At 36.5% G+C, this 14,564-nt stretch overlaps 1 protein-coding gene across 4 annotated transcripts in view; it reads left to right on the top strand.

Moving 5' to 3' along the window:
- GLRA2 (glycine receptor alpha 2) overlaps positions 1–14,564 on the top strand; it is a 207,189-nt gene that overhangs the window by 33,981 nt on the left and 158,644 nt on the right. For 2 of the 4 annotated variants that reach the window (XM_070783827.1, XM_070783825.1), the window contains one exon: positions 9,686–9,753. In XM_070783827.1, the coding sequence (XP_070639928.1) occupies positions 9,686–9,753 (68 nt within the window). Of the gene's footprint in view, positions 1–9,685; positions 9,754–9,848; positions 9,917–14,564 lie in introns of those variants that run through there. The other 2 variants (XM_070783828.1, XM_070783826.1) reach the window with 2 other exon arrangements.

The following is a 14,564-nucleotide window of genomic DNA, read 5'->3' as shown; positions in this document are numbered from 1 at the left end:
AAAAGTTGACATCAACAAAACAGCAGAACAGGCAGCTCCAAGCTCTTGTTCCCCCACAGAAGTGTCAAAAAGTAAGTAAGACCTGTCAGAACTAATTTTGTTAGAGTTCTGGAAAATAGTCATAAGTCTATAGCAACCAAGAAACTACTGAATCAAGAAAAAGCTAACTTGAAAATGGCAGGAAAGTTTTGTGGTGTCTTTACTTGTCTTTGTCCCCTCCCCTCCCCAGTGGTGATTTTATTTTTGAATCAATGGCAACCTACATTTCCAGTGTGGAACCCTGGTCCCTCATTGTGGAGAGGGCAAAGTAAACAAGCAAACATTATTCACAAATTATTCTGTCTGTCTATTCTAACCTGTCTGTGTGCTACCAGAAGGACATATGCAAAAAGCTTGTATTAGTTTGCTAGGACTTTCATAACAAAATAACACAGGCTAGGTAACCTGAACAATAGAAATGGACTTTCTCACAATTTTTTAGGCTAGAAATCCAAGATCTATGTAATAGCAGTATTGGTTTCTCCCAAGGACTCTCTCCCTGGCTTGCAGATTGCTACATCCTCACTGCGTCCTTGTATGGTTTTTCCTCTATGCACACACATCTCTGATATCTCTTTTCCCCTCTTCTTTTAAGGACCTCATTCATGTCAGATTAGGAACTACCTTCATGACCTCATTTACCCTTAATTATCTCTTTAAAGACCTTCACTCCAAATACACGTACATTCTGAGGTACTGGTGGTTAGCACTTCAACATATAAAATTTGAAGGAACACAATTCAGCCTACAACAGTGCTCATCTTTGTTCCACCTAATCCAGTAGAACTCAGGATAGAAAAGCAGTAGATATTGATCAAACACACTGCAAGAAACACTAAAAACATTCAGATACCTGGAGTAAAAGATTATAGTTGAAACATACAATAGACCATTTAAAGGCCTGAGAGCAAAAGCTGAGAAGTTTCTTAGGGAAATCAGGAAATTCAAAATCAGCCATGCATGCAGGAGAATTTAAAAAGCCACAGGCATTCTCAGGGCAAGATGAATACTCAGAAAGGATCTGAGCAGATTCTAAGAGTTCACCTTGGGCTGATCGCTAGATTCAGTTCAAGGCTGTCTAAGTATCAAAGGAGTGCCCCCAGAATAGAGACAATGAATAAAAACTGGGAGAGGTATTTTTTGTTTGTTTGTTTGATTTTTTTTAGCCCTTGGTGTTTAAGAAAATTTCCATCAAAATCCTAGTACAGTACAAGCTGAGAAACAGACTATAATGGCCACACAAAAGTTAAGAAACATAGTCTTTGCAAAAATGGTGTTAGATAGTCACCAAATGGATGGCTTACAATAGCTTTCAACAACAACGTCAAAAGCATCCAGAAAACTCTGGCAAAGGGGAAAAATCTACTTTCCCCTTCTCCCCTTGAGTTACCAGTTATAAAAGTCAAAGGTCTAGTTATCAACAAAAATCACAAAGCATACAAAAAAACAGGAAAATATGTCCCATTTGAAGGTAAAAAATAAATGGACAATAATCATCCCTGAGGAAGTTAACACACCGGACTTACTAGATAAATTCTGTAAAGCAACTGTCTTAAATATGCTTAAAGATCTAAAGGAAAACAAGGACAAATAATAAAAGGAAATTAGGAGATTGGTATATGAATAAAATGAAAATATCAGTAAAGAGCTACAAATTATAAGAAGGAACCAAAAAGAAGTTCTAGAGCTGAAATGTGAAAAAACAGAAATGGAAAATTCACCAAAGGAATTTAATAGTATATTTGAACAGGCAGAAGAAAGAATCTGTGAATGTGATGATTGGGTAAGTGAATTATTGAGTTTGAGGAACATAAAAGAAAAAGAATAAAGAAAACTAAACTGAATCTAAAGGACCAATGGAACACCAACAGACCAACATACACATTCTGAGAGTGAGAGAGGGGTAGGAAGAATCTTTTAATAGAATATTTGAAGAAATAATGGCGTCTCAAATTTTATGAAAGATAGAAATCTACAAATCCACAATCTTCAATGAACATCAAGTAGGGAAGCCCAAAGAGATTCACACTGAGAAACTTTATAATCAAACTACTGAAAGCCAAAGACAATGAGAGAATATTTAAAACAGCAAGAAAAAAACCAAATCATTACTCACACGGGATGTACAATAAAATCATTAGCCAATCCCTCGGAAGAAGCCTGGGAAGCCAGACTACAAGAGACGATATATTTAAAATGCTGAAATTAAAAAAAAAAATTGTAGCTAAAAATTTATATCCAGGAAAATTATCTTTCATCAATGAAAGATAAATTAAGACATTCAGAGATAAACAAAGGCTGAGAGAGTTCATTAGAACTAGACTTACCCTACAGGAAATGATAAAGGGAGTCTTTCAGGTTGAAATGCAAGGATGCTGGACAGTAACTTGAAGCCTAACAAAGAAATAAAGTTCTATGCTATTTGATGTATAATAAATAAAGATACTATTTGTGACAAGAAAAACCTAAAAGGAGGATGATGTAACTGTATAAGAGTAGAGTTTTATATGTTATAGAAGTTCAGTTGGTATCAATTTAAACTAGATTGTTATAAATTCAGGATCTTAAATGTAATCCCCACAGTAACCACAAAGAAACTATCTAAAAAGTATATCTCTTTGAAATAAAAGAGAATCAAAATAGTTAACTAAAAGAAAAAATCAACTAAATACAAAAGAGGATGGCAATAGACAAAGGGAAAAAAAATGCTGTAAAATATAGAGATCAAATACCAAATGGCAGAAGTCATTCCTTACATAAGTAATTACTTTGCATGTAAATGCACTAAACTCTTTCACACAAAGGATAGAGATAGGAAGACTGTATAAAACAAACTATGATCCAATTATATGCTGTCTATAGGAGACTCACTTTAGATCCAAAGACATGAGTAGTTTGTGAAAGGATGGAAAAAGATATTCGATGTAAATAGTAACCAAAAGAGAGTGGAGGACTTATGCTAACATAAGTCAAAATCTCTTAAAAGAGACAAAGAATGACAATATACATTGATAAAAGAGTCAAATCATCAAGATGATATTACAGTCCTAGAAACACATGTACCAAACAACAGAATCCCAAAATAATGACGTAAACCTTAATAAAACTGATAGAAAAAATAATACTTTTCCAGTAATAGTTGGAAACTTTAATACACCATTTCAGTAATAGATAGAACATCAATACAGAGATTGGTATGGATATATAGGATATGAACAACACTAAAAACAAACTAGACCTAACAAACATATAAAGAATACACCACCCAACAACAGGAGATACACAGTCTTCTCAAGTGTACATGCAACATTCTCTAGGATAGATCACATATTGGGTTACAAAGTAAATATTAATAAAATTTAAAAGATTAAAATTATAAAAATATCTTTTCCAAATATAGTCAAATGAAGCTAAAAATCAATAATAAAAGGAAAACCAGGGACTTCCCTGGTGGTCCAGTGGTTAAGACTCCATACTTTCACTGTAGGGGGTATGGGTTCAATAATGGTCAGGGAACACAGATTCTGAATGCTGCATGGCACAGCCACAAGAATTTTTAAAAAAATTTTAAAAACAGGAAACTCAGAAAATTCACAAATATTTGGAAAATAACACACTCTTGTATAACCAACAGGTTATAGAAAAAAATCACAAGGGAAATTAAAGAATGGAAACAAAGATGCAACATACCAAAACTTATGGGATGCACTGATAGTGTTCAGAGGGAAATTTTTAAGGTAAATGCCTACACTAAAAAAGAAGAAAGATACCAAATCAATAACGTAATATCACATCTTGAGGAACTAGAAAAAGAAGAGCAAACTAAACACAAAGCTAGCAGAGGAAATAAATAATAAAGATCAAAGTAGAGAAAAAAATAGAAAAGCAATAAGAGAAGCAATACAACCAAAATCTGGCTCTTCTAAAAGATCAACAAAAATCACAAACCTTTACCTAGACTGACAAAGAAAAAAAAGACTCAAATAACTAAAATCAGAAATGCAAGTGGGGGTATTACTACTGACCTCACAGAAGTAAAAAGAATTATAAAAGAAGATTGTAAACAAATTAGATAACCTAAATAAAACTCAACATTCTGAAAACTAAGATCATGGCTTCTGGTCCCATCACTTCATGGCAAACAGATGTGAAAACAATGGAAACAGTGAGAGACTTTATTTTTTTAGGCTCCAAAATCACTGCAGATGGTGACTGCAGCCATGACATTAAAAGATGTTTGCTCCTTGGAAGAAAAACTGTTATCAACATAGACAGCATATTAAAAGGCACAGACATTACTTTGCCAACAAAGGTCCATCTAGTCAAAGCTATGGTTTTCCCAGTAGTCATGTATGGATGTGAGAGTTGGACTATAAAGAAAGCTGAGCACCAAAGAATTGATGCTTTTGAATTGTGGTGTTGGAGAAGACTCTTTGAGAGTCCCTTGGACCACAAGGAGATCAAACCAGTCCGTCCTAAAGGAAATCCGTCCTGAATATTCATTGGAAGGACTGATGTTGAAGCTGAAACTCCAACACTTTAGTCACCTGATGCAAAGAACTGACTCATTGGAAAAAACCCTGATGCTGGGAAAGATTGAAGGTGGGGGAGAAGGGAACAACAGAGGATGAGATGGTTGGATGGCATCACTGACTCGATGGATGTGAGTTTGAGCAAGCTCCGGGAGTTGGTGATGGACAAGGAAGCCTGGCATGCTGCAGTCCATGGGGTCACAATGAGTTGGACACGACTGAGCGACTGAACTGACCTGACTGAGATAAAATGGACAAATATCTAGAAATACATAATTTACCTAAACTGACTCAAGATGAAACAGAAAAATCTTGGGCCTATAACAAGTAAATAAATCTATTGAAAACTCAAAACCTTTCAACAAAGTTTAGGACCAGATGGCTTCACTGGTGAATTCTTACAACACATAAGGAAGAAATAACACCAACCCTTCTCAAACTCTTCCAAGAAATAAAAGAGAAAAGAATACTTCCTAACTCATTCTATGAGGCCAAAATTACTTTGACACCAAAGACAGATAAATATACCACAGGAAAATAAAATTAAGGACAAATAACCTTTGTGGATATAGATGCAAAAATCTACAACAAAATAGTATCAAAACAAATTCAACAGCATAGTAAAAGGATTATGCATCATGGCCAATTGAGGTTTATCCCATTAGAGGAAGTTTGTAAAGTTTGTTGATCTTTTAAGATAGTCAACTTTTGGTTCTGTTGAGGGAAGGAGGGAGGAAGGAAGGAGAGAATAGTGATATGAGTGATTAGATGTCTATATAATTCTTCTTCCCAGTCAAATTCTCATCAAATTCACTTTGGAGTATCTTTGCTGATAAACCAATTAGATGAGTTTAACTACTGTTAACTCTTTCTGCAGTTTATACAACACATTTGTTTGCTGGTGATCATATCTAAGAATGTGTTACTGTTAATTAGAACACCTTAGTAAAACACAGATGGAAGGTTGTGTTGGCACATGTCAGGATAACTCTTAACAGTGAAAAACAATTCTATTATTCAACCCAAAGAACTTGCAGACATTGTCCCATATTCAGGTAACTTCTATTCTCAGAGTGATTTTATTGGCCTCAGGCATTTTATCCTTCTAGTTAAAAAAGGTGTCCCTAAAGTTAGGCAATTTCTGCCTCTTACAAACTCTGTGACCTTGGGAAAATCAATGAATTTCCTTTGTGCCTCAGTTTCCTCATCTATAAAATGGGAGACTTTCAGTTCAGTTCATCAGTTCAGTCGTGTCCAACTCTTTGCAACCCCATGGACTGCAGCATGCCAGGCCTCCCTGTCCATCACCAACTCCCAGAGCTTGCTCAAACTCATGTCCATCGAGTCGGTGATGCCATCCAACCATCTCATCTTCTGTCATCCCCTTCTCCTCCTGCCTTCAGTCTTTCCCAGCATCAGGGTCTTTTCCAATAAGTCAGTTCTTTGCATCAGGTGGCCAAAGGATTGGAGTTTCGGCTTCAACATCAGTCCTTCCAGTGAATATTCAGGATGGATTTCCTTTAGGACTGACTGGTTGGATCTCCTTGCAGTCCAAGGGACTCTCAAGAGTCTTCTCCAACACCACAGTTCAAAAGCATCAATTCTTCAGTGCTAGCTTTCTTTATAGTCCAACTCTCACATCCATACATGACCACTGGAAAAGCCATAGCTTTGACTAGATGGACCTTTGTCAGCAAAAGTAATGTCTCTGCTTTTTAACATGATGCCTAGGTTGGTCATAACTTTTCTTTCAAGGAGCAAGCGTCTTTTAATTTCAAGGCTGCAGTCACCATCTGCAGTGATTTTGGAGCCCAAGAAAAGAAACTCTCTCACTGTTTCCATTGTTTTTCCATCTGTTTGCCATGGAGTGATGGGACTGGATGTCATGATCTTAGTTTTTTGAATGTTGAGTTTCAAGCCAGCTTTTTCAATCTCCCCTTTCACTTTCATCAAGAGGCTTTTTAGTTCCTCTTCGCTTTCTGCCATCAGGGTGGTGTCATCTGTGTATCTGAGGTTATTGATATTTCACCCTGCAATCTTGATTCCAGCTTGTACTTCATCCAGCCCGGCATTTTGCTGGGAATGGGAATGGGAGACATGGTAGCATGTAATTATTGAAGAATAAAATAAGGCACTTATTGGCATAGAGCAAGGTTTTAATATATGTGAGCTCATTATTAATACATGCATGTGAAAGTTACTTCTTTTTTCATTTCCAAGGTTTTATATCCAAATGCAAATGATTCTTAAGGCAGTGTCCAATGAAATGATCAGATGTAAAGGATCAAATTATCCCAGAAGTATATAAACCAATGAAAAATAACATGGTTTGCAGGTCAGAGGATATTATGCAATGAATCTAGTGCAGCAAAGTGATTGAAAATTTAGGATTTTGGAATCAGAATGATGAGACCTTGAGTCTCAGCTTCTTTAATTACTGTGGCATGACTTTAAGCAAGTTACTTAATTTTTCTAACCCCCAGTTTCCTCATCTGAAAATGTTTATTGGAGCACTAAAACAATTCCTTTTTTGTGAGGATTAAAACAGACAATTTTTTAAATGTGCTCAGTACAGTGTGTCAGTATGTGGTAACTTAAAAATTATTTTGAATTCTAGCAGTATACTCACACTGCCATGTACTGGGAAGGATAAAAACAGATGTATGATGGTATGGCCCAGCTTTCTAATTGGTTCCAAGCCAGTTGGGGAGGCCAGACAATCAGATAATCTACAGTACAAGAAAACCTACATTTGGATTTTCAAATTCCTCCTTTTAAGATCACGTTTCTCTCTTTCCTGTTTCTTTTCCCACATTATTCATTTTCTATCTCATATACAAAAATCCATGAAAGTTTTCCACCCTGAATTGGACCATCTAAAACGAAATATCTTGTTGTGAAGAGAGGAAAAAAAGTAATTTTTTACACACAATTTCTCATGACTTGACTCTACCTTCTCTACTTTATCTCTTACACACAGAGTCGGACACGACTGAAGTGACTTAGCAGCAGTAGCAGCAGCATAAAAATATATTTGTTATAGAATAAAAATCTATGGACAAGAAACAGACTCTTTTTTTTTTTGCTGGTTTTTTTTTTTTTTTTTTTTTTTTTTTTGAGTAACCTAAATAAGAAAACAAAATAAAGCAGAGCAGGAAGTGACCATGGAAAAGAAGTCATCTTAGCAGATGATGAATAACAAGGGGATAAACTAAAAAGACGTGGAATATTTCAAAGATGTAGGCTGAAAAATGTTTTGGTAATATGGTGATGTTTATGATCTGATGCCCAAAATCACTTTAAAAAAAACTATTTTTTCATTAAAAGCAGATAAGTTAGTTATATTAAAAAGAAAAACAGCTTACTACATCTCTTTTATCCAAATTCTTTGTTGCTTCTTTTATCAAAAGTTTCCTTGCCTGGAAATTTACATTAGCTGTTGAGCCCTTTTCTTTTTTTCATTTTGAGAACTCAACATGGACTTGAGAAGTAAAAATATGGCACTCAAGCATTGCTGCAGCTGTGTTTTACTATCAGCCTTTGAAGGAGGCTTCAAGCCAAACTCCTCCTCATTCAGATCCTACCTGCTTGTTGTGAACAGAGCCAACTGGGGTGTTGCTTGAACCAGGATACTGACACAGGAGAAAGCAATGAGTGAATAGATGGTTCATGGCAACATGAACCATTTCGTATCTTAGAAAGTATTATGTGGAAACCACATGAGGGCAATAAATACATTGCCTAGCATAACATGAAACTCGAAGTCATTGGAAAGTGATTCATCTATGGTCAGAGGGCGAAGAGTTTGTCGCTGTACCCTTTGAACGTGCCTGATTTTACCTGATCTCTGAAGCCAAACAGGGTCAGGCTGGTTAGTGCTTGCTTGGAGGAGAAACAAAGGGCAAGAGGAAAAGAGAGTTGTTCCCTATGTCTCTGGAGGGAAAAGCATGCTCTTTGTTCAAAGTACATCTAGGATTAATAAACCTCCATGGAATTTTCCAGGCAAGAATACTGGAGTGGGTAGTCATTCCCTTCTCCAGGGATCTTCGCAACCCAGGGATCAAACCCACGTCTCCTGTGTCTCCTGCATTGCAGGCAGATTCTTTACCGTCTGAGCCACCAGGGAAACTAAACCTTGCTTTCTACTACATTTATTGATGTAACAATCTGGACATTAAGTGACACTGCTGGGTTTCTTTCTTTTTAAAAAAAAAAATTGTTTGTTTATTTTTTTACTTTACAATATTGTATTGGTTTTGCCATACATTGACATGAATCAGCCATGGGTGTACACGTGTTCCCCATCCTGAACCCCCCTCCCACCTCCCTCCCCATCCCATCCCTCTGGGTCATCCCAGTGCACCAGCCCTGAGCACCCTGTCTCATGCATAGAATTTGGACTGGCGATTCATTTCACATGTGATAATTTACATGTTTCAATGTCATTCTCCATATCATCCCGCCCTCGCCCTCTCCCACAGAGTCCAAAAGATTGTTCTATACATCTGTGTCTCTTTTGCTGTCTTGCATATGGTGAGCTAATTTTCTTTGGTTTTGTATTTCTATACATCATTTCTCATTAGGCAGTCACAGGGTATAAAGAAGGAATGGGGTAAATTCAGAGGTATCATGAAAATCAAACTAGACCCATTGATTTAAAGGGTATTCCATAAAACGAGGTGGATATTCCTGACCCATCCACCATTCAAAATGTAGCTCCATTTGAACTCATGAGCCAGGCTATTTCATCGTCATGTGTACCCACTGTTGACATCTACAAGGTTGATGAGCCTAAGGTCAAAGAAAGCCACTCATCCAAAAGGCAATTTTGATCACAACTATTGACAATGAATTCCATTTAATAGTCTTCAGCTTATATTTTCCAAGTCCAAAACTCTTCAGGGTAAGTTATCATTGCTTAACTGTCATTATTTGAAATGCTAGTGGGAATGTTATTACTGTGAACCTCTCTGGGTAAAACTTTCTCTTTTTTTTTTTTTTGCAATCTCACCATCGTTTTAATTTTGTTTACATCTCTAGTCATTTGCACAGATGTTGATGGAGCTGTATTTTTGCTTCAATGTCTATTGCAACATTTTTATTGCGTTCTGCAGGTCCTCCAGTAAACGTTACTTGCAATATTTTTATCAACAGTTTTGGATCAGTCACAGAAACCACCATGGTAAGTGCTACAATGCCACTGGCAAGAGAAAAACATGACTTGATTATGCCATGAACACAACCTGTCAAATTTTCTATTTATTGTTCAACTTGCAGGACCTCCTGTAAATGTTACCTGCAACATATTTATCAACAGCTTTGGGTCAATAGCAGAAACTACAATGGTGAGTGGGACTGAGCATTGAAGCCATCGTGTGAAGGAATGGGATGTGTGATCAAAGAGCACTGTTGTACATTTGTGGGACATTTACTGAGTGCTAATTTCCAAGTTCATTCACCTCTAGAAAGCAATTAGTTATACTCTTTCACCTTAGGAATTCATTAGTCAAATATTCATTTGCTTAAAATTCAATAATCTTTCATCCATCATGCCAGAGAAATTTTGGAAACACTTGATGTTTGGTTATATTTAGGTAGAATTATCAGTAATGAGCTGGTGCATAATTAAGGATATTTAAATATTTGCATCTCCAATGTTTCAGAAATACAAATTTCAAAGTTTAGGAGATATTTTCATATAATGGGACACTTTAACATAATCAAGCTTCAGACATGCTACATTTAAGATATATGCCAAGAAGCTGACTGTAAAATGAACACACACACACACACACACACACACACCCCAATTTGATGACAGTAGAAAGTTGTTCCAAATCCACAGGAATTACATAACATGCATGACTCCCTCCCCCCAAAATAAACATAAAACTAATAAAACCCAATCATATTCTAAGTGCAGACATGTTTCACATACATGAAAAAGATTTCAGATACTTTAAAATTGAGATATTTTAAAATACTTTAAAATAAAGACTCTTTACTGGTGTCAAAGTGGTATTGTTGCCTGTGACACAGCCCATTAGATCAGTAACCTTAGAGTGCTAGGTACAGGGTGGAGATTACATTTTGAGTGAAATATTTTCTTAGCCTCTATATAATTTAAGTCCACTGACTGGTTCTGATTTTCATGACTATGTAAAAGTATGTTGTTGTATTAAGTCCCTTTAGTCATGTCCGCCTCTTTGCGACCCCATGGACTATATAGCCTGCTAGGCTTTTCTGTCCATGGGATTTTCCAGGCAAGAATATTGGAGTGGGTTGCCATTTCCTCCTCCAGGGCATCTTCCCAACCCAGGAACTAAACCAGCGTCTCTTAGTTCTCCTGCATTGGCAGGCAGGTTCTTTACCACTAGCACCACCTGTATATGTAAAGTACACAGCTGTATTATTGGATGAGATCAAAATAAAATACAGTTGAGTTTGACTAAGTACTATGGTGGCTGATGTCCTAGAAACACTCAAGAAATGAAATAATAAGCATAGTGCCATTGAGAAGTAAAAAACGGTGCTCCACTGTGTTTATGAATTCTCTTTTAGACTATAGGATTGTGTTTAACAAATTACTGTACTTCTTGATGTTCTTGATGTTAGAAAAGAATAATTTACCTCAACATTCATTTCCACTGGCAAGCCAGACATAATACAACTCCACCATCCATTTTAATATTATTCAGACACAGCATTGTCCAGAAAAGAAACTTTTGGGACTTCGACCATATGTAGTGCATTAAGAATTTTACTCAACTAAGATAGTTTTGATAGGATTAGTAATTAACTCATAAGAAAATCTCAACACGGAAAGAAGACTCCAACTTTGGACTTGGCATTCAGTGTCTGTCCTCCCCTCTTGGTTTTATCTTGATAACAGAGGGGCAGATATTCCAGCCGCCCAAATCACTATCTCCAGCTTTACACGATGGCATTCAATGACAATACTTGCACGACCTAATGCTGATTGCATTAATTAGACCCCTAAGTTGCTTTGATTAAATTTCCTCATTGCATCTTATCCTCAATCAAAAATGTAAATATAAACCTTTTCAATGCTCATTAATGTAAGATAAAGCTAAACATTTAAGGAGATGAAAATGAAAACTATGGATATCCTTGTTTTCCTGTGTCTTTAAGAGCTACTGAAGGTGTTTAATAAATGGGCTGCCTAGGTGCTTCCTGGCCACTTACTAAAGTGTCCTTTGTCATGTTTCCTATGAGAAAACTTGGAAATCGTTGCCCAAGCGTAATATCAATGGCCTGTCTATTCTGCTGTATGAGATGTATTGAATCGCATGATCAGAAGAATGATGCCTATATGCTTCTTTTATTTTAATTCTTAGCTTCTGATGTAATAACAAACTGAATTTGGCTTTTAAAAAGTATCTTTATTTTCTTCAATCATGGCTCTTGTGTGAAACTAAAAAAAATTTTTGGAAACTCTACCACGCTTAAATCAAAGAATAAATTCTCATGTCATGTAGGGTAGGGACTAGCAAACATTCTCTAAAATGCCAGACAGTAAATACTTAAGACTTTGAGGACCAGACAATTTCTGTCACAACTACTTAATCCCACCCTTTCAGCATAAAAGCAGCCATAAACAACAGTAAGGAAATGGGTGTGGCTGTTCTCAAAAAAAAACAAAAACAAAAACACTTTACTTATAAACACAGATTATGGCCAAATTTGGCCCACAGGCCATAGATTGTCAATTTTGGGATGTAAGGCATCATTATTTAACTAGACATTATGCAGGTGATCATAAGAACATGAGAATTGCTTCACCTTGAAAAGATCTTACCTTTCCAGATCTTTTAGGCTCTGCCTAGGTATCTACCTGATGCACCCAGAGAGTGTCATCAGAGCCCAAGTTTCCCTTACCAAAACCCTGAGACTCTGTGCTCATGAATATACTCACAAAATATGGCTCAAAAGATGGTCAAAAAAAATTAAACAGAAACAAATTCTTCCTTTAACTCTTTAGTTGACAAGACATCAGACTCTTAGTTTTTATGCACAGTAATGCATGTAGTTACTGAGGATGTTGATTAGTGCTATGAATGGGGGGGAGAATAATAGTTTTGCTTTCCCTATGTTTTCTGGAATGATTTTTTTCCAAGAATGTATCAGAATTTTGAGTTTCTAAACATGTTGATTTCTCTCATATCCCACTCTTATCCCACAACACTTGGCAGCATTATTGAAGAATTTAGTTTGGATGTTTGTTTCTAAATAAAAGGCAATAAGTATCTGTTTTAAGAACTCAGTATGACTTTCTTTTGGTGCTGTCCAGTGTGCCCTATTATGCTTGATGAAATCCCACTAAATTACTGTTGTTACTTACTCCCTGCAAAGAACAGGCTCACACAGGGACTCATATTGCCTCTTACTCCTTTGGTATATTAGTGTTGAAGACATGCACTCATAGGACAATATATTTGTGTTATTCTAAGGAATATTTTTATGGATCATTGTGGTCATACACAGTATTTCAAAATATATACTTCTGTTCATTAAAAGTCACAGGGATCTGTTGATGGTCATTACTAGCTGACCCTGTGTTAAGAGTATTCAGTGGGACAATTATTTGTTGTTGTTTATGATTCCAAAAGACTCATTAGACCAGAAAGGGGTGTATGATGAGACAGGTTATAATTTAGTTTTGGTATGTAAGTTTACCATTTCCTTTTCTTTCTTTCCCCTTTTTCTTTAGCTAGTGATGGCAAGTTAATTTACTGGATGACGGGTGTATTTACAAGCCCCTCCTTCCTAACACAAAGGCATAGTTCGGGAATACTCATAGTGTCAGTAAAGGTCAAGAATATTTGCATGCCATCTGCATGCAGCTGTCCCCAAGGTTGGGCCATTAGAAAACGGAGAAGAGACAGTCTCCTCAAACCTTCCAAATAACTGCCTGGAAGGATGTGGGTGAACAGAATGTGGCTTGAACCTGTGAGTGCTGGAACATTCCCCATGCCAAAGCAGCAGGAAATAGATTGCAACAGCAGGGAGGGGGTAGAAAGAGCTGAAAGTGTACAAAATGTGTCTACTCAGAGAGTATCTCTAGAATATGATTCCAGCTCCCCAGAATCTTCCCCAAATTCCACATCTTCTGCTGGTTACTGCTGCAGGGTGAAGAGTTGTTTTATCTCCAACCTGAAATCATGTTCCCAAAGAACTGGATAAGATGTATGTAGATAGCCCCTTAGGAGATTGTATGGTTGCTGTAACTGCTGGAATGATGTTACAGGCTCCTTTTCATTCTACAGCTGCATATGCTAACTTACCAGGAATAGCAGGTACCTACATTCTTTATTTCTAACTTCTTAAGGGAGAACCAAGAATCAACCTAACATTTTGTTAATCTAAGATGCAAGGTGACCTGGTCTCTAAATTTAAAATGCAATGTTAAAACCTGAATTGATCATAAAGCAACTGCTCCTCCCATAATTTCAAATTCAAAGCTAACTTTCCATATTCAAAGCTAGCACAAACTTAAGATGATGAAAACATTACTGCAGGGTAGCTGGAAGTTAAAACCAAAATGCCATATAGGTCTATGAAAAATCCACAAAGCATATCTTTGCACTGGGATGACCCAGAGGGATGGTACGGGGAGGGAGGTGGGAGGTGGGTTCAAGATGGGGAACACGTGTACACCCGTGGTGGATTCATGTTGATGTATGGCAAAACCAATACAATATTGTAAAGTTATTAGCCTCCAATTAAAATAAATAAATTTAAATAAAAAAGAGAAAACTTTATGACATAATTGGACTGAAAAATATATACATATAAAATAAAGAGAGAAGTAGTGAAGTTCAGTATGAATGTGGATGAGATAGAGTTGCAATCCCCAAGTACAAACGCTAGACTAAATATAACAAAATAATTCAATTTAAGGAAACAATCTTTGTGGCATGGGCATAGAATTAGAAGGTACCAAAATAGTAAAACTTTAGAAATTCTAAATTT

The sequence above is a fragment of the Bos indicus genome, chromosome X (genome assembly GCF_029378745.1).
Source record: "Bos indicus isolate NIAB-ARS_2022 breed Sahiwal x Tharparkar chromosome X, NIAB-ARS_B.indTharparkar_mat_pri_1.0, whole genome shotgun sequence".
NCBI classification, from domain to species: domain Eukaryota; kingdom Metazoa; phylum Chordata; class Mammalia; order Artiodactyla; family Bovidae; genus Bos; species Bos indicus.
This window is presented reverse-complemented; position numbering and strand designations above follow the sequence as displayed.